The 22,893-nt window shown below is 42.2% G+C and overlaps 1 protein-coding gene across 3 annotated transcripts in view; it reads left to right on the top strand.

The window, feature by feature from the left end:
- Positions 1–22,893, top strand: part of POT1 (protection of telomeres 1) — a 364,682-nt gene that overhangs the window by 212,627 nt on the left and 129,162 nt on the right. For all 3 annotated transcript variants that reach the window (XR_003858606.1, XM_029615658.1, XM_029615659.1), the window contains exon 10: positions 6,283–6,438. Coding sequence is in view for 2 of the 3 variants with exons in the window: in XM_029615658.1 (XP_029471518.1) it covers positions 6,283–6,438 (156 nt within the window). In the remaining variant the exon portion in view is untranslated. The remainder of the gene's footprint in view (positions 1–6,282; positions 6,439–22,893) is intronic.

Below are 22,893 nucleotides of genomic sequence, written 5' to 3' on the forward strand. Positions count from 1 at the left end.
TCAAGTTGCATGGGATCAGCTAACACAGTTTTTATTTCACCTGATCATTATCTTGGAATGGATGATCAGAGTACTGCAGTGGTGGAGTAACTATGAGTAGCTCACCCGAGATCATCTTTTTTTATTAGTTACAATATTGGGTGATATTGACCACTGATGACTCAGACAGGATGAAGTGCTCATGACCTTTTAGACAACATCCAGAGTGCCTGATCAAAAAGTGAAACATCTTATCAAATAAATTGGCTAGAGCTAGGAGCCATCTACAAAGCATTAAGAGCTTTCACAAATTTGTTATCTAGATAGAGAATCATATTTCAGACAGATAACCAAGTTATAATGTTCTTCATAAATAAGCATGGAGAGACAGACTTTTACATCCTCTGCAAATAAACTGAGGATCAGAGATTGGGCCATTCCTCACTGAGCAATTTTTACAGCAATATACCTCCCAGGAACACAATATGGCATACAAACTCAGCCAAAAACTAGAGCATGAATAGTCCCTAGACAAAGGCGAGCAGGCATTGCACATGCTGGACTGCAAAAGGACACTGATCTATTACATGAACAGAATACTGTCGCAGTCTATCAATCGAATTAGTCATGTCCTTCAACCCTAACAAACTAGGAACTGCTGTAATCAAGAGAACTTTAGCAACCTGCCTGGTAAACTGCATATCTTACTGTTATAATCTTAGGGAGGAGGAATAGCCTAGTGGTTAGAGCAGTGGGCTATGAACCAGGAGACCACGGTTCAAGTCCTGCTGTCACTCCTTGTGACCTTGGGCAAGTCACTTTACCCTCCATTGCCTCAGGTACAAAAACTTAGATTGTAAGCCCTCTGGGGATAGGGAAATACCTACAGTACCTGAATGTAAACCAATGTGATATCTCGATTGATCAAATGTCAGTATATAAAAACTAATAAATAAATAATCTAACAGGTTTACAGCTAAGTGACACAGTGAAAATGCATCAAATGAAAGCAATGGCAGCATCGGTTGTCCATCTATAATGTGCTTGTATGTAGAGCAGAAGCATATCTTCTGGTCATACCTTCATGTTCCGTTACTAGCTGGGTAGCATGTTTTAGAAAGACAGCATGTTTCAGCAAGCAGTTCTTGAAAGTCTTTTTAGCCAATAGTCACCTCCCTCCAGCCTCCCTGTAGCCTAAAAATCAGAGAAATCCTAGCACATATATAAATATATAGCATTATCTCTAAGTAAAAATCAAAACTTTATTCACAGTATCCAATACATTAAAAAAGGGAGCATCTCTAAAATCAAATTCAATCAAAGAGCAAACACAACTGTCTAAACATGAAAATATAAGTGAAAAATCATAGCAGCTTCACATAGAGGAAACCAGATAGAAATGTGTATACCATTAACACTGTAAAGCAATGTATGCAGTAATTATCCACACATTAGTTCACATTTTTATATTTCATATTAAACACACATTATTTCATTAAGAGCATTAACCACAAATTTATGCTAATTCATCTACATAAAATAATGCAGGAAAATGGAGTAAAAAATTAGCTGTCAAACTAGCACATCAAAAAACTTAATTGGCAATTCTAGTTGGGTATGTAAGACTTTTGGTGCCTTGCTTGCACTTTATAATGAAATTTAGCTAATTATGAGACGGTGTGGATCATATCTTGGATATTGTGTAGCGTCCCAGACAAGGCCCTTGTTTCACCAAAGATGGCTTCTTCAGGGGGAACCCCTGGTATTAAGAACACTGTACAATAAATAGGATTCTCAGAGATTTGTATGATGCTTTCCTCAAAGTGGGCAAAAGAGCCAACCCACCAGCAAGTTGCAAATAGCTGAAGATTCAAAAGAATAAACACAGAAATTGATAGCTGCAACAGTTAAAATAAAGACTTCCAGTTGGAATCAAGTATATTCACAGTACATATGCTGCCTGTGGGTTAAGGGACAATCCAAACTGGTCCCCTGCTGATTTGAAGATGAAACATTCTTTCGTGAAACCACGACAATAACAGCTGAAAGGAAAAACTTTCCAACTGGTAATAGCTTAACCGTGCTGCAAAATGGGGCGGACTGCAATTTTGGAGAAAAGAATATACTGCAAACAATTTGATAAATACGCCTTCCTCCCACCACAAAGAGCTCGAACACATGAACAGAACATGACCTTCTTTTTCAGTTTTTATTTTATTTATCATGGGAATTTGTCAGTATTTATTACAAGAACAAAACAGATATTTACCTGGAAAAATTATTTTTTCACTGTTTTCTCCCATTTTTTATTTTTGCTGTTAAAACAAACACTGCTAAATTACCAGGAAACACAAAAACTGAAAACAAAGGTTCCTATGTACGTGTGTGTGTGTGTGTGTGTGTGTGTGTGTGTGTGTGTGTGTATACACACACATATACAAAAAAGGCTTTTAAACTGTTGAATATTATGTGGGTACTCAATTTAACATATAGAAAAAAACCCTACATAAAGAGGAAGTAACACTACCAATGTATATATCAGTGTAACCCCGGAATTCATCATTCCGCTATAAAAAAAAAAAAAAAAAAAGGGGCAGGGGTCAATAGTGAGCCGGCGGTGCATTTTCACTCACCACAATTGTGGCCTGGCTGCACACTATCGCCCCCATAGCGCCAATGTGAAAGGTTTAGTTAATTCCGTTTCTACTGCCGGCAATTGTGTAAAACATCGCCTGCAGCGGTACTGACTTCAACATTTTTTAACCCTGCCCTAACCCCTCCCCTTTCCCTCATTTAAATGTTAGTCACGATGTGGTAGTTATTGTGATGGGGTAGTTATTGCTGTTGTGTTTCCCAAACTGCTTCTTACTCTGAAAAATTAATAGAATGTATTGCTATTATTTTTATACAGGTATTCTAACTGAAAATTTTCAAAACATTTCTTAGCGAACGTTTATATGGTAGTTTCTTGACTCGGTAGCTCAACTCTACATTCATTTTGTTAATATGTGTTCAAACACTCATCTTAATTGATTATTCACTCTTGTTCACTAAAAGCAAAGCAAATGCATAATGTTTTAAATATACCTTGTTCAAAGTAACTCCTGCCTTAATGGCATCTAGCCACAGTGTTGCTAACATTTTTCCACAAATATTGCAAATGTATTACCTTAGCAATGCAATGGAGATCATTCACTCATAAAAACCTTCAGCACACCATTTTAGTTCAAGAGAATCAAGGGTACAACCTATCGGAACCTATATCTGCTTATATCCTGTAGTGGTTCGTACTAGCTTTATATAGACCCATGTATTTGACAATGAACAACTATGTTTCAAAAAACTGCTTCCCACTCAATGGCTTTATTAAGCCCTTTACGATGAACCATGTCCCACTGATAAATGTATTGTTGTTCCCTTCTCTGAACTGGAGGGAAATCTCACCTCCTCTGGAGAGATTTAAATGCTGTATTACAAAAAATTTTAAATCTTGAATAAATGGTTATATTGTATCCAGTGTTGTACTATTAGGACATCTACTTTCTCCCAGGACAAGCAGGATGGTAGTCCTCACATGTAGGTGACATCATCAGATGGAGCCCTGTCACGGAACACTTTTGTCAATGTTTATAGAACGTTGACTGGCCAACTGAGTATGCCCAGCATGGCACTAACCCTGCAGCCACCAGGGGTCTCCCTTCAGTCTCTTTTTTCCGCGCAGCAAGTTGCCTCGCGGTTAGGAGCTCTGTGAGAAATTTTCTCTCAACTTTCCACGGAACCTTTTGAAGTTTATCTTCATAAAAATCACCCTCACCGGGGTCCCCCATCGCGATCCGTTCCATCCGACGCTCGGTAAGTCTGCTCCTCGGTAAGTCTGCTCGGTAAGTCTGCTCCCTCGGTAAGTCTGCTCGGTAAGTTTGCGGTCGATTCCCAGCAGCATTCTTTTCGCTGCCCGACGGTCATCAACCGCACACGCGCCAATTTTTTAATGGCGACCGGGTTTAGGAAATTCCCCGAGTGTCCGAAGACTATGTCCATAACGGACCAGCACAAAGTTTGCGTGTTATGCTTAGAATCCTCGCACGAAGTTCATTGGTGCCCAAGTTGTGCACATATGACCCCTAAGGGCCGGCATGCTAGATTGGATAAGATGGAGCAGCTATTTGGTCCAAAACACACGGCTCCATAGTCTCTAATTCAAGCATTGCCGACTAAAAAGGGTCCATCGACCTCAGAGATGCCCAGCAAGTACCATCGTGGAGCGGGTGACCGTCCGTCACTGACCCCCTCAGAGACATCAGTGTCATCATCCTCGGCGCCGGAGAAAGACCTGGCCAAGCGCCGAGGGAATCACTGGCACCGGTGTGCATCCCCGCCCGGTGCCGGCACCGATACCTCAGCGGCATCGATACCCATCGAGCCGCCTGTGAAGCGGATCCGGGTAGAGGAGCCCCCATCCTCCTCTGGACCCGGGTCCACATGGCGTTCCCCACCAATAATGGTGCCGGGTTCTGAGCTTCCACAGATTACTGTGGAGTTGCCAGTGACGCCTAGCCTGCCTCCTAACCCAGGCACAGCGCTTTCTGTGCCAGCCTCCAAGGGGGAATTGGTCACAATGGTCGAAGAGATATCCAACCACCACCGGTGCCGGCCCCCATACCGACACCGGACCTGGCGCACTCGATGTTTGCACACCGCTCTTCCAGCGCCTAGACATGCTCATCGGTGCAGTATCGACCCAACCTCTGCCATCAGACACGATGGCATTGAGTGGCCCATAGAGGCTTCCACAGGTCCCAATTCCTATACCGGGTTCCTTGGATGAGGAAGAGGCGGTTCCAACCAGATTCCTCCCATCGGAGCTACCGATGCCGGAGCCCATACCAGGGTCGTCAGGGCTCTCGGTGCCTAAACACACCTCTTCCACTTTGATGCTAGCACCGGTTCCATCGATGCCGCTGCAGCCACCGTCAAAGCCATCCCATCATCCATCGAGGCCTTGCTACCCTCCTGAGTTTGACGTGCTTCCTCCCTCAGGGGGGTCCACCAGGTGAAGAAGAAAGTCCCTATAACCCATGGGACGATGAATCCTCCGATGGTTCTTCACACACTTACGAGGACTTGCTCTCAGAGCCTTCACCCCCCGAAGAAAACGACATTCTCCTCTAGAAGACCTCTCCTTTGCAAGTTTTGTAAAGGAGATGTCTGAAACTATACCCTTTCCATTGGTTATGGAGACAGACGCTCGCCACCAGATGTTGGAGGTATTACAGTTTGTAGATCCTCCAAAGAAGATAATGGCGATACCAGTACACAAGGTTCTTAACGATCTTCTGCATCACCTCTGGGACCACACAGGTACTGTACCACCAGTCAACAGGAAGACGGACGCTACGTACCTGGTCCAACAAGCCCCAGGCTTTCAGAAAAGTCAGCTGCCCCACCACTCTGTGGTGGTAGAGTCAGCCCAGAAAGAAGCGAAAAGATTGCGTGCACATTCCTCTGCTCCTCCTGGTAAAGACCAGAAAGCATTGGATGCACTGGACGCAGAGTCTTTCAGGGGTCCATGTTGATAGCGCGAATAGCGGCCTATTAATTATACATGACTCAATACAACAGAAATCTGTGGAAGCAGGTGCAAGAATTTGCCGAAACTTTACCACAGCTACAACAAGAATCCCTATCTTCTATTCTCCGAAAAGGACTTGAAGCAGACAAGCACGAAGTCAGAGCTGCTTATGATTCGTTTGAAACAGCATCCAGAGTCTCAGCAGCGGGCATCAGTGCTAGGCGTTGGGCCTGGCGCAAAGCATCAGACCTACGCCCAGAAGTACAAAACAAACTTGCAGATCTTCCCTGTACAGGAGACAATCCGTTCGGGGACAAAATCCAGGACGCAGTGGCCCAATTAAAGGACCATCATGAGTCCCTGCGTCAATTGTCCACTGTTTCTCCAGATGTGCCCTCTGAAGCCCACAGGGGCACATGAAGAGACATCAGGAAACAATTTTACAGGCCTCGCAGGTACTATCCTCCTGTGTCCCCTACTCAAGGAGCTCGGCCTCCTCAGAGAGGAAATTCACGTCAAGTAAGGACACCTAGAGCGCAGCCAACTCCATAGGCTGCTCCTCTGGCTACATTTTAAATCCTTCCAGACAGCCCATTTACACCTGTAAAGCCCAGTTTTAAGCGTGTACATCCCTTTGAAAATTACCCCCAAAGTATACAAAAGAGCTTATTTCATATGCTTTGTAAAGATCAAATTTTATTGTAACATGATTGAAATAATTTTTCCCTGCACAGGTGTGGGATGGTACAGAGTGCCCATATCCCTCTTGGAAGGTCTTTGTTGAAGATGATGCCCTAGAAGGAGACAAAGCTGTCATCCATCAATTGCGAAATCTGACAGCAGATATTCTGGTTTATGATAATCATCTACAAGTGGCAAAATCTCTTATGGTAATGTAGACTCTCATCCTGTTAACTCTTTGAAATGTATTTTTGGTGTGATAATACAAAATGGTTCACCTCAACTTTGCAAATAATTAAACAACTTTTAAATCTGTTTTGTTTCTCTTTAATATTTTTTCTGTTTAATTTTTTTTCCACACACTTCAAAGCTACTTAAATTAAACAAAAATCATTCCAATTAAATAATTGTACGCAGTCCCAGGTATTAAAGAGCTGTACATTATGCACTGCTTTATAAATGAGTCATTGAAAATAACTTAAATATTTACAAGAGTTTCCTGAAAATAATACAAAATAAAGTTTAGTTTGTAACTCCATTAGAATAGTTTTCCTGCTATTTTATTGTCCAGACAATGACTTTTTCCCATTTAAATGTTTTACATTGTGTAATGCATATCCATGTATTATTTTAGTAAGTCCATAATGTTTCTTATAGTTGAGTAAAGAAAGGTACGTAATTGAGATGTTTAGAATTTTGCAATAGTGCCATCTTGCTTCTGAACGAAATAGCTGTTCAGAATGTTTGAGTCATGTTTTTAGGAAATTGCTATGTAAGACCAACATACTATATAGTATGCAGCATTTGTCATTCCAAGAAGAGTGCACATGCATGTACAATTAGGCGTGTGCATGGAATGTTTGTCTTTAGTTCAGTGCAACCTCTGCTTTATTTTCCCATCAAGACATGTTCCTCTAAATGTCAGACTGTTTCTTTTGTAGGCTTCTAACTGTTGCATATTAATGTATGCCTACCCTATTTTCCCATAGGCAGGGTAATTTTCAAAGGGACTTCTGTGGGTAAAGTAGTGCTTTATCTGCAGAAATTTCCCTTTAGAAAATTGTGTTAGCATCACATTTATAATTACTCACACACACAGTATATGCACTTACTTTTATAAGCATAGAGAGAGGTGTTCCAGGAAGTGGAGTTTTGATGGGTTTGGAACTAACGCACATACATTTGATTTCAAAAAGTATGCATGCATATTCTCTCAGCAAAATTGCATGTATCAAATGGTTATAATTATGTGCGCAGAGTTTTGCTGGGATAATTTTTAAAGTAGACTTCAGCACATAATTCCTCTGAATTTTGGAATAACCTTTGTACATATTTGTCAGCTAATTTTTGCCAGTGTTACAAAATTATCTCCTGTGTACCTTAAACGCGCTTAAACTTGCAGCACTGCACCAGGTGTGTGAATGCCGCAAGCAACCTGGCATGTATGCACCTTGAGTTAGGAAGGAGGACTCACCAGCAGGCTGGGCAATTGGTGCAGGTATCAGGCGGACCAGTTACATGCGCCCGCGCAGGTCGATGATGTCATTGAGGCAACCACATGCCCCTGTGACATTGGAATAATGGATGAGAAGGCTGGAGATCCTCATAAACTAGAGGAGGGGCAGGGAAATGCTGGGTGGGCTTTGAAACGGACGGTGTTTGCCCATTGGGCAAGTTCAGATTTTGTGGCCTGTCTGGACGTTTTAGGGGGGAGTATAAGGAAGGAAGCAGCCCAGAATCCTTTCCTTTTCTTTTTGCTCCCCCCAAGCCATTGACACTGCTGATAAATCCTCTGTTCTTTCCCTTTAGTGGCTGCCTGCAATAAAAAAAAATAACCTCAGAATTAATTACAATTGGTTCAAATGAAATTACAATTACTAACTGAATATCAGTGACTGACTAAAAAAAAAAAAAGACAAAACACATGGCATCTGATTGGTATTGACAAAAAAAGAATGTATTGAAAGGGAAGACAGGGTTAATTGGCTGCTCCCTGGCTGAGGAGTCCCCTTTCGGTGGAGCTTTGTTCTTCAAGTGAAACAGGGACAAGGAGACAAGGCAACCATGTCCCGTGGATCAGTGACCCCAGTCTGTCACTCGGCCCATCAGATGGGGTGGTCAAGGTCCACACCCAATAATATATTAAGTGCCATCCATCAAGGGAGTGGTTTTGTCCATTGCACCCTTTGGTGAGTTGGGTGGCAGGGCTAGAGGCTCCCGAAGAGAGGTAGGGATGGGTCCGGCATCCCTGTTCCAGGTAGGCCAGAAAGGAAGCTTACCCAACCTCAGATGGCTCTGCAATGGTAGGGAAGGGAACAGGGCTAAGTGGGGAGGTATCCCTCGGAGATGGTGTAGGCAATCCTCAGCCCATGCCGCAGGTAGTTGCATGAGTAAGGACTATATTTTTGGGTGATCAAGCCTCACTTTTCTCAGAGATCCAGATATCTCCAGGGACTGGGTGGTATCCCACTAAGGGAGCTCATCCGGGTTGCCAATGAATGACCCCTCAACCCCTTTGCAGGTCCTTTCCTGGAGGCCGCATGAGACAATATCACCTACTTAGTCACCATGAACCTTTGCCAGGTTCCTATGGGCCTGAACCCTTTGGTGTTCCCCAGGCCTGATTAGAGTGAAAGAATTCAATGCCATGACTGACTAAGGCTCAGACTACCAAAACAAGGGGCTGCAGCAGAGATGGACCTCATTCTGGCAGTAGAGGTATGGGCTTGGTGCCCTGCCAACAGTGCCACCAGAGAGAGCTATGATTTCAGATATATTGACTGTCTCAGCTTTTGGAGAGGCATAGCACAAGTGCTGAAAGCTATGTAATTCACATAAGTGGAATGGAACAGATAAACGCAAATTGGTTGTTTACTCTTTCAAACAGTATAAAGACTAAGGGACATTGTGTGAAGTTACTAAGTGATATATTTAAGACAAATAGGAGAAATATTTTTTTTACATAACGCATAATTAAACCCTGGAATTCGTTGTCTGAGGTTGTGATGAAAGCTGTTAGTGTAGAAAGATTTAGACAAGTTCCTGGAAGAAAATTTTATTTATTTAAAATCTTTTCTATACCGTCGTTAAGCGGGTGCCATCACAACGGTTCACAATAAGGCACAAAAACTATGTTGTATAAAGTGTTTAGAATTCTAACTCAAACAGGTGCCATCAAAAATACTGTAAGATAATATCATAATAAATACTATTTGGTGAGTGTTATAAGTCATGTCTAGTTTTTTCTAACTCCGCTATAAGATTGGTGTTACTTAACTCCGCCATTATTAAAGTGGATTTAGGGAAATCCATTGCTTATCAACTCACTAGTGGAGTATTTCGATGAGTTTTTAGTGTGTTTGTTTTGTGACGTTTTGGGCTTTGTTTTCAGGGTGTGTGTATTGTCTGGTGTGTTTTTATGTGCTTTTATGAATTTGTTTTGTACATTAATTGACAAAGGAGGATTGTTCTTAAAGTAAACAATTTTTTATATAGTATTTTTTGGAATAAAAGATTGATAAATTGTGTACTGATCTAGGTACATATTTTAGGTATTTTCCTTGTTAGAACAGTTTCCGCGGTCCCTGTGGTGTTCACAAAATTAATAGTATGCCTGGTTAAACGAAAATGGCTTTAACAAAGTCTTGAAGGATTTCAAACTGTCTGACAAGTGTTATGCCACAGTAAAGAATTTCAAAGAACCAGGGCTGCTAGAGAAAAGGCACAGTTCCTTGTTATACTGAGCTGAGCTGAGAAATAATATCTAGTCTGAACTGGCTGTGACTAGCTTAAACTTATCTCCAGTTTCTTCATTTTTGAGGGTCATTGTGGGTCAGAGCAAAAAGAAAGCAATATTTTGTTAATTCTATAAAACCAGCGCAGAGATTAGTGAAAAACACAACATGGGTTGAGTTGGGCCTTCTAAAATTTGACTTCCCTTTGTCAATGACCACTCAACCGGTTTCTAACCCAATCAGTCAATTTAGGGTCTATATTTAGGGTGCTCAATCGCCTATGCTGAATGTGTCAGAGGCCTTAACCAAAATCCAAATATACTCTGTCTAGTGCCGACCTCCGATCCAACTCTCTGGTCACTCAATTAAAGAAGTTAATCAGATTCATCTGGCAGGACCTGTAATCTTGCAGATAATCAGAATTATTTTGATATCAAATTCAAACCAAATTCATTAAAGACCAGAATTTTTATACTTTGGTGGTTAAAAGAGATTTTATTGTGACGGTTTAAGCACACAATGGTTAGCAATTATTTCAGGCATTGTTTTAATTTGTAGCATAACATATAAAGACCATTTTTATGGTCCAAATGGTTTTAAATCACCTTGTGCTAGATTATTTCCATCTCATGCTTCACAAATATATATTTGAAAACTAAATACCTAGTTTAAAAGAATTAATTAGGTCACTCTCATGTGTCCTTGGCAGGAGTGATGAGATATCAGCAATCTCTCAGCTGCAGTCCCAAGGCCAAGGTCTGGTTAGTGTCTTGTCAAGGCAATGAAGTAAGGCAGCTTCATATTCAGCAAGTAAGTGACAGGTTCACTCATCACCATAGTCCCAAGGCAGCAATCCTGGAACACTTACTGATAACTCTGCAAGTTCTTAGGCAATCAGGAAGCAGATAACTTGGCATGCAGGGGTGCAGACAGTCTTACAGGGTGGTCCCTGTAAATTACAGGCAAGAAACCTCTCATTCTTTTGACTTTGGCCATTTTTAAATCTTCTTCTGCCTCTTATCAGGAATTCATGCAAATGCACAGAAACTAAAAGGAGACACTGTGATTGGGTATATCATAATTCACTGGAATATGAATGGTGTGTTTCCATAGCTGCTGCTTCCATCACACAGGTTTCAGGTTTTTTCACGTGAACAATGTTGTGTGATGGAAAACACCTAGGTAACTGGAATGAGCCTCTTAATTAGATACAGTTTGTCAAGGCCACAGCTCAGCAAGTCTGTGGCCAGCTGTACCAGCTAATTACAAAGTGAAGAAAGAATATTCAGTCTATTCAAGAAGAGCAGGTTTCCTCTCAGTGCAGTCTAGCATCCATCTTGTGTTGCTCAGCTTCTATTTTGTTTGGTTCATTGTTGCACCTTAATAGTGGCATGCTGCCTCGGTTCTTGTAGTCCACTGGATTCCAGAAACTGCATTATTCTATGTTTCAGTAGTGATTCCATTAATTTACTCACCACAAAGGTCAGACTAACTAGTCTGTAGTTCCCAGACGCCTCCTTATTCCCACTTTTGTGAAGAGGAACCACATCAGCCTGTTTCCAGTCTATGGGAACTACTCCCAGCTCTAAAGAAGCATTGTAAAGGTCAACCAGTGCAGCTGCCAGAACTTCTCAAAGTTCCTTTAATATCCTTGGATGTATCCCATCCAGCCCCATGGCTTTTTCTGTTTTTAGCTAGCTCCTCATAAACAGTCTACTGAAATCATTTCCACCTTACCTTACTTCCAATCCTGTTTGTATCTATTTTCTGTGGTCCTACTTTTGGCCCTTCCCATGAAAACCAAACAGAAATATTTGTTAAGCAAATTCCATTTTCCTTGTCAGCCTCTATATATTCCTCCCCTTTATCTCTGAGTCTCACAATACCACTTTTGCATTTCCTCCAACACTAACATATCTTAAAAAAAAAAAAAAAAAGATTGTTCCCTCTGTTTTTCCATTAGCTATTTTTTCTTCTATTTCCATATCTGCTCTCCTAACTACTTTCCCAGCTTCTCTTAGCCCAGTTCTGCTGTATCATGGTTTAGAACTCCTCTGCTGGAAAAATGTTATAAATAAACGATGATTATTGTCGCCTGTCTTCCTCTTTCTGTGGTTTCTTGTAGTTTATGAATGCTGACTTTTTTCCCTGTACATTTTCAGCTACTTCTACAGAAAACTATAGCAATCTCCTTTTCCCTCTTACCTTTATTTTCCTAACAAAAAGGTTAGTTGCCCTTATAATATCTCCTTTGAGTTTTGTCCACTGTTCTACTTCCCCAGGTCTTCCCAATCAGCTAATGACTCCTTGAAGTACTTCCCCATTTTAACAAGTTTAGTTTTCCTGAAGTCTAGAACCCTCACCTTTGAATGAACCACAATGCCTGCATTCTAATATTGAACTACACCATCCAGTGATTACTAAATTCCAGATTATCATCCACTATGACATTAGAAACATTCTCCCCTTTGCTAAGCACCAGGTCCAGTATTTTCCCCTCCCATATGGGTTCCATTATCATTTAACTGAACAGTTCTCTTAGGACAAGCAGGATCATAGTCCTCACACATGGGTGAATTCATCGGATGGAGCCTGGCACAGAAAACTTATGTCACAGTCTCTGGAACTTCGATTGTGCATACTGAGCATGCCCAGTATGCCCTATTCCACATGTCCACGAGAAGTCCCTCTTCAGTTTCTTTTTTCTCCTTGGAACTTTTGCCTCGTGGTTGAGTGAGTTTGTGGCTTTTCTTCTGAAATTGCCTTTGGAAACTCTTCCACCCTTGTCTTTTTGGGTTTTCTTGCAATTTCCTCAAAAGCGGGTTCCTCTCAGTTCCCCTTAGTCTCATCAGTCAGGGTTTTCAGCGGTTCAGTACATTTATTTTTGCTCCATTCCCCCCATGGTTGCAGTGCCTCTATGCTCGCCGGTGTCAACCACCTGCAGTCACCGTCCTTGTTTTTCCCTTGCTTTTCATTTGACCGGTTTCTGTTGGTGCCCCCAATGTCAGAGGACCATGTCAACACAGACACTCACGAGGTGTGTGTCCTCTGCCTGGGGGCATCACACAACGCCCGGGGTTGCCGCATGTGCGCCCAGTTGACCTCCAAGGCATGTCACACTCGACAAGATGGAGAAACTCTTCAGGTCGAGGAAGTCTGAGCCATCACGTTTGGCATCAGCAGCATCTGCTCTGATGGACATCGGCAGATTTGGGTGCCAGAGACCAGCCCCTATCAGTCTCTTCCAGGTCGAGAACATCGGGTTTATCGTCATTGACCTCAGTACTGTGGAAAGACCAGGTGGAGCACAGAGGGAAGCCGAGGAAGTACCTACACTAGTCACCTTCGATGCACGAAGCCAGGCTTGGAAAGACGCCAGCTCATGCCATGATGGCCCTGAAGTGACCCTGCAGCAAGGAGTACCTATCCACCATCGATGCTGGGGGTCCACAGTGGTCTCCACCAGTCCTAGTGCAGGTCATCCATCTCGGGGATCTGATGAAGAATCGGCCACCCCTCCTGCCTCCCAGTCTGCTTTGGCATCAGCAACTTTCCAGGAGTTACCGGAGCGGTAGAGCTGGCATTGTAGGGCATCCAACCGTAAGCACTGACGATGCCTGTGCTGTCACGCACTTTGCTGGAACCGCTGCTGGAATGGCTTAATGTGCTTATCGGTGTGTTACCGACCCAGTTGGCGTTGGTTCCTGGGAGGCCATCAATGCCCAGCAGGGCACCAACGCTTCCCTTGACTGATACGGTGCTCATTGCCAGTTTCTCTGAGGAGGAAGCTCCATCGAGACCGGCAGGGACACTGAAACTTGCAGCCCCCAGTCCAGCTTTGCCAGGGCCGGCACTGGAGCCACCGATGCCCATACCTCTTGACGAAGGCCGAGCACCCAGTGTCCCATCCCCTGTGGACTATAGTGAGGATGAGGCCCCGTATGACCCCTGGGGGGGGGGGGGTGACACTGCAGAATCCTTCTCCGAGGACTTGGAGGGTCTCCCTTCAGAACAGTCTCCTCCAAATGAGTGAAAGAGGTCTCCTCCGGAGGACTTGACCTTCACTGGTTTTGTACAGGTGATGGCTGAGGCCATTGTGTTTCAGTTAATGAGGGAGGAGGATGCCAGACAAAAAAAATGCTGGGAATCCTCCAGTTCATTGAGGCTCCTAAAGAAATTGTGGTGGTCCTGGTGCATGAGATCTTTAAGGAATTGCTGCTGAGGATCTGGGAACACCCCCTCACAATACCTCCGGTCAACAGGAAGGCGAATGGGGTTTACCTCGTCCAACAGGCTACCGGATTCGAGAAGCGTCAGCTGTCACACTAGTTGGTAGTGGTTGAATCCACACTTGGACCCATGCCTCCGTGCCCTCTGGCAAGATCATAGAGCGATGGACGGTCTTGGAGGAAAGTTTTCCAGAGGGCCATGCTCATTGCCCGTCACGGCTACATCATCGCCGGAAGTCCCCTCTCCGCCCTCTTAATGGCCACAGCGGTCGAACCTGTCCCACCAAGGCAAAGAGGATAGGGTTTCTACTCCCAGTACTTCCTGATTCCAAAGAATACAGGGGGACTCCACCCCATACTAGACCTGTGGGTCTTGATCAAGTTTCTCAAAAAGAAGTTCAAGATGGTTTCCCTGGGCACCCTGATACCCCTCTTGCAAAAAGGCTAGGACCCCTCAATTTAAAGGTTGCATGCACTCACACCAAGATCTTCCCAGGTCACAGGAAGTATCTAAGATTTGTGGTGGGAACTTTCAGTACAGAATGTTGTCGTTTGGACTAGCATTCACCCCCACATGTCTTCACGAAATGTCTGGCCATGGTGGGGGTGCATGTTTTCTCATAATTGGACTGTTGGCTGTTCGAGCACCTCTCAAATAGGGGCTGATCATTCCTTGTTCTTGACTTTCCGGGTGTTGGACTCACAAGGTTTGTTATCAAATACCCAAAGTCCCATCTCAGCCCGTCACCTTGATTGGACTTCATAGGATCCCTGCTAGAAACGGCTCAGGCAAGAGCCTTCCTGCCATGTTACAGGGCAATCACCTTGGGTTCCATACCAGCGGTGATTCAACAGAGCTAGCAGGTTTCATCTCGGCATATGTTGAGGCTATTGGGCCACATGGCGGTAACCTTCCATGTTACTCCTTTGGCACGTTTACACATGTGCTGAGCCCAATGGACCCTGAGGTTGCAGTGGTGCCAGGCCACACAGAGCCTCCGGGCTCGCATCCAAGTCACTCCGTCTCTCTGGGACTTTGTCCTAGTGATGGGTTCTCTTGAATTTGTAACGGGGAATATCTTTCCAAAATCCCCCTAGTCAAATTATCCTAACCACGAATGCGTCCATTTTGAGGTGGGGAGCTCATGTAGAGGGGCTTTGCACCCGGGGCCTTCCATTAGAAAGTCCTACAGAGTGAATTGGAGGAGTTTTTTTGTGTGGTGTGAGCAGAAAGCCCTGGATCTGTTCTCCTGCCCCACGCAAGAACTGCTTAACTATCAGAGGCTGGCTTGAAGACCAACTCTGTTAGAGTTCATCTCAGTGCAGTTGGCACATACCACATCTCTGCACAGCCAATAGTTGTATGTGCCCATCTCTGTTCAGCCAATAGTTATATGCTTCATGCTGGGCCTGATTCAACTGAAGCCTCTCCTAAGGCCTCTCACTGAGTCTCGGGATCTCAATATGGTGCTAGCTTAGCTGATTAAAGCTCCTTTTGAGCCACTGCGTTCCTGTGACCTGAAGTACCTGGAAGGTCATATTTTTGGTGGTGGTCACTTCAGCATGCAGGGTCAGCGAGTTCCAGGCCTTAATGACTTATGCACCTTATACCAAATTTTTTCATGAAAGGGTGGTCTTGCGTATGCACCCTAAGTTCCTGCCTAAGGTGGTGACGGATTTCCCTCTTAACCAGTCAATCGTCCTGCCAACATTTCTTTCCAGGCCCCATTCGCACCAAGGTGAACAAGCCCTGCGCAGTTTGGATTGCAAGAGAGCCTTAGCCTTCTATCTGGAGTGGACAGAAATCCATAGTCCACCCAGCTATTTATTTTTTTTAACAAGAATAGGCTGGAAGTTGCCGTTGCCAAACAGATACTATCCAATTGGCCAGCAGACTACATCTCCTTCTGTTATGCCCAGGCGGGACTGCATCTTGGGAGTCATGTAAGTCACATTCTGTCAGAGCCATGGCAGGATCAGTGGCCCACTTGCGAGCAGTTTCCATGGAGGAGATCTGCAGGGCTGCAACTTGGAGTTCTCTCCACACATTTGCATTTCACTTCTGTCTGGATAGGGATGGCCGATGTGATAGTAGGTTAAGCTCGTCTGTCCTTTGGAATCTCTTTGAGGTATAGAACCAACTCTCCCTGCCTAGGGCCAGTTGTTTGGGTTCTGGCTGTCTCTCTGTTACCAACAGCACTGTGGTTGTTGTTCCCGTTGGCACCTGGTTGGTGCTTGTTGGTCCCCTTTTGTGTTGGGAAACAGCCTGTAGCTAGGTGTTCACCCATGTGTGATGACTACCATCCTGCTTGTCCTAGGAGAAAGCAGAGTTGCTTACCTGTAACACGTGTTCTCCTAGGACAGCAGTATGTTAGTCCTCATGAAACCCACCCGCTCCATCACGAGGTTGGGTTTCTCCTATTTTTTGTTTGAATTTTAACCTTAATTCTATGTTACAAGACTGAAGAGGGACCCTGCATGGACGCATGGAATAGAGCATGCTGGGCATGCTCAGTATTCAAGGTCAAAGTTCCAGAAACTTTGACTTAAGTTTTCCGTCTCAGGCTCCATCTGCTGATGTCACTCATGTGTGAGGACTATCATTCTGCTGTTACAGGTAAGCAACTCTGCTTTCTCCCAACAGAGTATCTGGGCTCTCCATGCTTCTAGAAGCCATTACAGCCAGGGTGTCCTAATATTTGGCAGATTGAAATTGCCTAACTATAACACTTTCTCTTTCATAACAATTTTGTAAATATCATCCATTAAATATATTTCTTCTGACTGTTATGAAGGTTTGTATTTTACACCAGTATGAAAAGAAGTTCAATTCTCTCCTTTCATATTAACCCACTGTGCCTCACCTTTATCTCATAAACCCTGCAGTGTTTAGTTAATGTTATTTATTTATATAAAAACATTTGTAACCCCGCAGGTACGAATTATTTTTACCAACACTCCTCCCGTTCTTCTACTCTGACCTTCCTGACTATTTTGTAGCCTAGTATAACTATATCCTATTAGTGGTTTCTGTGCATCATATCTCAATGACATTCACTTCATCCAAGTCAGCCTGTTCTTATAATTGCCTTTAGATCTGAGATTTTATTTTCCATACTATTTTTTTCTCGTGCATATACAAGTGTTTAATGTTTTACCCAAGAGCTTTTTTCTCCCAACTAAAGTTAGAACAAAAAGAAATCCTACATCAGCAAAACAGTCCCTTTACCTCTTAAAATTCCTCTCTATAAACTAAGCAGCAATAATAACCCACCAACTTGAAAAGCAATGTAACAAATATCTCTTTTTCTAAAATATCTGTCACATCACTTGACTCAAAAGCCAGAAACATACTAGAACATAAGAACATAAGAAATTGCCATGCTGGGTCAGACCAAGGGTCCATCAAGCCCAGCATCCTGTTTCCAACAGAGGCCAAATCAGGCCAAAAGAACCTGGCAATTACCCAAACACCAAGAAGATCCCATGCTACTGATGCAATTAATAGCAGTGGCTATTCCCTAAGTAAACTCAATTAATAGCCGTTAATGGACTTCTCCTCCAAGAACTTATCCAAACCTTTTTTGAACCCAGCTACACTAACTGCGCTAACCACATCCTCTGGCAACAAATTTCAGAGCTTAATTGTGCATTGAGTGAAAAAGAACATTCTCCGATTGGTCTTAAATGTGCTACTTGCTAACTTCATGGAATTCCCCCTAGTCCTTCTATTAATCGGAAGTGTAAATAACCGATTAACGTCTACTCGTTCAAGACCTCTCATGATCTTAAAGACCTCTATCATATCCCCCCTCAGCCGTCTCTTCTCCAAGCTGAACAGGCCTAACCTCTTCAACCTTTCCTCATAGGGGAGCTGTTCCATCCCCTTTATCATCCTTCTGCTTGTAGTGAGCCCCTCGAAGAATGTGTAGAAAGTTGATATTAATAAATGTTAATACATTTATTTATTTATTTAAAATCTTTTCTATACCGTCGTTACGTTATATACCGTCTTAGCAGTTTACAGAAAGGCACATATAAAATTATGGAGGATGTGTATATTAATACTATCTATAAAAGTGCCATTAAAGTTCGGTAACATAGTTTCATAATAAAGACTAGTTGATGAGTTATAAATATTGTCCTTTTTCTTGTCTATGCGTAATTCTATTGAACTGTATATTTTTACTTATGTTAAAAGTGCAATAAAATAACAAAGACGCACATATTGAGTTAAGTGTGTGTGCTGGTGTTCTGCTGCCTGTATTCATTACTCTCCTAAACTTCGTTTTCTCTAACAAATGCTTGTTTAAAAAGCCAGGTGTTCAGAGTGTTTTTTAATCATTTGTTCAGAGTGTTCTGAACAAATGATTAAAAACATATTTTGGTAATTGTTTGATTGTTTTGTTGAAGTGTTTTATTGTGATTTAATTTTTTGAGCTTTAATAAAAATTCTTCCTAATAAAATTAAGCCTTCCTCATTAAATGTGGAGATAAGACTAATTAAAAGGGTTTTCACCAGAATAAAATATTATTAGCATACCCTTTCAGAAACAGATTATGAATAAAATAATACATATTATCTGATATGTGGTCTAGTCAAATTTTTTCAGCATATGGTCAAAGTTTTTTGTAGTTTAACTGTGTATGGTAATTACATATTATACAATGTCATAACTAAGGAGTTATAAACTTATAGGGGATATTAAATATCGATTTTTTTCTTTTTCCTTTATTGACTTTGTGTTGAATATTCACCAAAACTTAGCATCCATAGTAGTCACACTCATTGTTTACATGATTGGTTATAGTCCAAGTTAAAGAAGTTTTTCCGAAGCTCTGAAATTTTCTTAAAGGTCACATGTCATTAGGTGGTGGAAGAAACATTGTAGCTAATTAGCTCATTTCATTTTTGCCCTAGAATGATATACATGACCATATTTTGAGATATGGTTTTATTTAGCACTTATAAGGATGGTAACTTTCAAACCAGCGCATAGACACATTTTAGAGCCCATGCATTAGCATGCCCCCAAATACACGGCCATTTTATAACTTGCATGCATATATGCAGACATGTTATAAAGTAGCCTGGCTGTGTGCACATGTGCCTTATTTTAATTGGGAGCAAATCCCTCTTCTACTGCATAAGTTGGATTTTTAAAAGGGTATGCGCCCACACCATTGGAAGTTTAACCAGTTCTTCCACCAGTTTGCCCAGTTAAGAGCTAGGTTTTCCAAACCCCTCTACTTTAATAGCCTTCTTTCCCCCCAGCAGACTCTTAATACTCTTCATATATAGAAACATAGAAATGACCGCAGAAAAAAGACCAATCGGCCCATCCAGTCTGCCCAGCAAGCTCCCAAACTTATTTTCCCATACGTATCCGTTTCATCAACCACCAAGTTCAGGGACCTTGTTGGTAACTGTTTGATTCAAATTTCCTGCCCTCCCCTGTCATTGATGCAGAGAGTAATGTTGGAGTTGCATCAAAGGAGAGCATAAGGCTTAATGGTTAAGGGTAGTAACTGCCGCATCAAACAAGTTACCCCGATGCTTATTTACCCTGACTGCACAGATCAATGCCTTATTGGATGTAGTCTGAATGTAAATCCTGTTTTCCACATTTCCCCCTGCCATTGAAGTAGAGAGCAATGCCGTATATGCATTCAAAGTGATTTATCAGGCTTAATTGGTTTAGGGTAGTAACCGCTGTAATAAGCAAGCTACGCCCATGCTTATTTGTTTACTGAGATTGTGAAGTTCAGTCCTTGTTGGTTGTTGTCTGAAAGCAAATCCTCTTTTCCACATTTCCCCCTGCCGTAGAAGCAGAGAGCAATGTTGGAGATGCATTAACCGTGCGAAGGCTTGTTGAGTAAGGCGTAGTATGGTTAGTTTTCTTTTTTTTTTTAAATTTACACTTCCTGCATAGCAGAAGTAAACTTACGCAGCACTAGACCTGGGTGCACGCCCTAGAGCAAAAGTATTTGCGTGCACATCTCTCAACCTTGCCCAGACCACCCCCCTTTCTGAATCAGAACGAGATTTGCACCCAGGAGAAGATACACATGTATCTGGGCGACTTTTAAAATACAGTGAATATGTGCATCCCCTAATTGATGCATATGCTGGGCTTTTAAAATTCACCTTTTAATGTTTTTATTAGCAGATTTTTGATGAGTTATTTGTACTGCAGAGACTTTTCTGTGTTTAGCCTTTGCTCTGACATGTTTGGTAATAAACCATAATAATATTGATTGATAGATTTTGTGGAGTTATTATATCTAATGAATTTATACAAAACTTGGAGCTAAATGTGGTTTTACTAGTCTTATCTGGCAATCTCTAGAAATGGACCCTATTAATTAGCTAGTCAATAAACTTTTGTTTGTTTTTAACAAGACTTAAAGGACAATAAATATAGAAGGAAAGATGACACACCTGAATTATCAACTTTTTTTAACCAGTTATTAATTATTTATATTAGACAATCTGTATTCTTTGCTTTATATTCTCTTATACTGTTAATTCATAGGTACATTTTCTATGGCATTTTCAGTGAAAATGGATTATTATAATGTTAAAAAGCATTGCTGCCTCCTGAAGGATTTTAAGGATATTACAATTTTTGTGAGTCTTTAATGACACACTTATACACTACTTATTCTTATCACTGTGTTTAAGATCACAGTTTTGAAATTTGCATCTTCTGTAACAAAGAAATCAATTCAGCCATTTTTTGCATTTTGCTATAATATAATATGTTATATATATATATAGATTATTCTCCATGGGTGATGACACTGCATGGTGCCAACATAAAAGGATCTCTCTAAAGCTCAAAGTCCTAGAAGTTTTTCTCAGTATGTATGAGAGTTCCCGCACAAGCCTTTTCAGTCCTTTTTCTTCCGCTGAAGTAAAAGATTATTTTTTGCTTTTTCTCACCTGCCACTATATTGTTATATTTCACAGGTTTTTCTTGGTGTTTTGTATTTCTTTTCTCTTAGTTTCTTTCAGATATTTATATTTCATTTAGCCCCCTCAAAAAAATAAAACAAAAAGATTTTATCTGTCTCTTACCTAGAATAATGATATTGAAGAAAGGTTTCAGATCGGGGGGAGGGGGAAAATACTATCAAACTCTATTCTAAATGCATGCATAAGATGTCCAGCCTGGATCTGCATGATATCTGTCTTTGATGCCTCAGCTCCACACATGACTTGACTAATTGTTCTGCATATAGAAGAATGTCTTCCCAAACACAGAGAGATTACATTAAAATATCAAATATGTTCTCTCTTGGGCATGGAGAGAGAAAAGCTCAAATAGACCAGTACCTAAAAAGAGAAATCAGAGTGTCCTAGGCATTTTAGCCATAATTTGCCTAGCTCCTGCATGAAGCATAAGAAATTTTAAAAGAGCACGATAAACATCAAAGAGATGAAGATTTGCGTCATGCACTTTCAGTGCTGAGAGATTGGTGCCAAAGATCCTCACAGCTTTGATGCTTTTCACCTTGACACTAAAGGTTCGGCGCCAATGCAGATCTTTGGTGCAGAGAGTCATTTTCTCTATCTTCACCACAAATTTTGATCCCAGAATCAGAGGGTACTTCTGTGCAAACAACATCAAAATGTCACCTCTTTATACAAAAGATGTGGTTAGAGTTTACTTACATTTATTTAAAAAAGGCCTCATCTACTCCTCCTGCATTATTAATAATGGAGCCTGTTTTGGAAAAGTTTCAACTAAGCTACAGTCAAATTCCTCCCTACCAGAAGCCTCTAAAGACACAGGAGGAGAAACCACATAGTTCAACATTATCCAGGGATAAGCTATCTTCCAAAGAAGCTCCAGTATTAATCTTGGATTCTGTTGAAGAATCAGTTTCATCATTTGAAAGTTCTATGAAATACCATTTGAGCCATCACCAGAGCCAACAAGAAGTACCTCTCACCGGCAGGTAAAAAATCATATGTTTGCCTCGAGTGTCACATGTATGATTTTTTTATCCACCGGTGAAAGGTTGTATGTGTGCACCCGGTGCAAAGAGCTCCTGGCTCTCAGAGAAAGAGTCCAATCTCTGGAGGCTAGAGTGGCAGACCTGGAGTAGCTGAGGCAGACAGAGAGGTATATTGATGAGATCTTCAGGGGCATAGTAGCCAGGACCCAAATCCAGTCTGGGAGCCCCTGTGCTGCCTTGGATCAGAAAGGTTTGCCGGTTGGAGAACATCACCCTGATGTAGCAGGAAGTGATCCTGTAGCAAGGGTTTGCCGGTTGGAGAACATCACCCTGATGTAGCAGGAAGTCATCCTCCAGGTGATACATTGTTCTCTCTCACCGAGGACGAGTCTCCCAGGGCTACTGCCTAGGAGGGAAGGGTTAGGTCGGCCGTCATAGTTGGTGATTCGATTATTAGAAATATAGATAGCTGGGTGGCAGGTGGACATGAGGACCGGCTAGTAACTTGCCTGCCAGATGCAAAGGTGGCGGACCTCACACATCAACTAGATAGGATTATAGACAGTGCTGGGGAGGAGCTAGTTGTCATGGTACATGTGGGCACCAACAACATAGGAAAATGTGGGAGGGAGGTTCTGGAAGCCAAATTTAGGATTTTAGGTAGAAAGCTGAAATCCAGAACCTCCAGGGTGGCGTTCCCTGAAATGCTCCCTTTTCCACGTGCAGGACCCCAGAG

Source organism: Rhinatrema bivittatum, chromosome 9 (assembly GCF_901001135.1).
Source record: "Rhinatrema bivittatum chromosome 9, aRhiBiv1.1, whole genome shotgun sequence".
NCBI lineage: Eukaryota > Metazoa > Chordata > Amphibia > Gymnophiona > Rhinatrematidae > Rhinatrema > Rhinatrema bivittatum.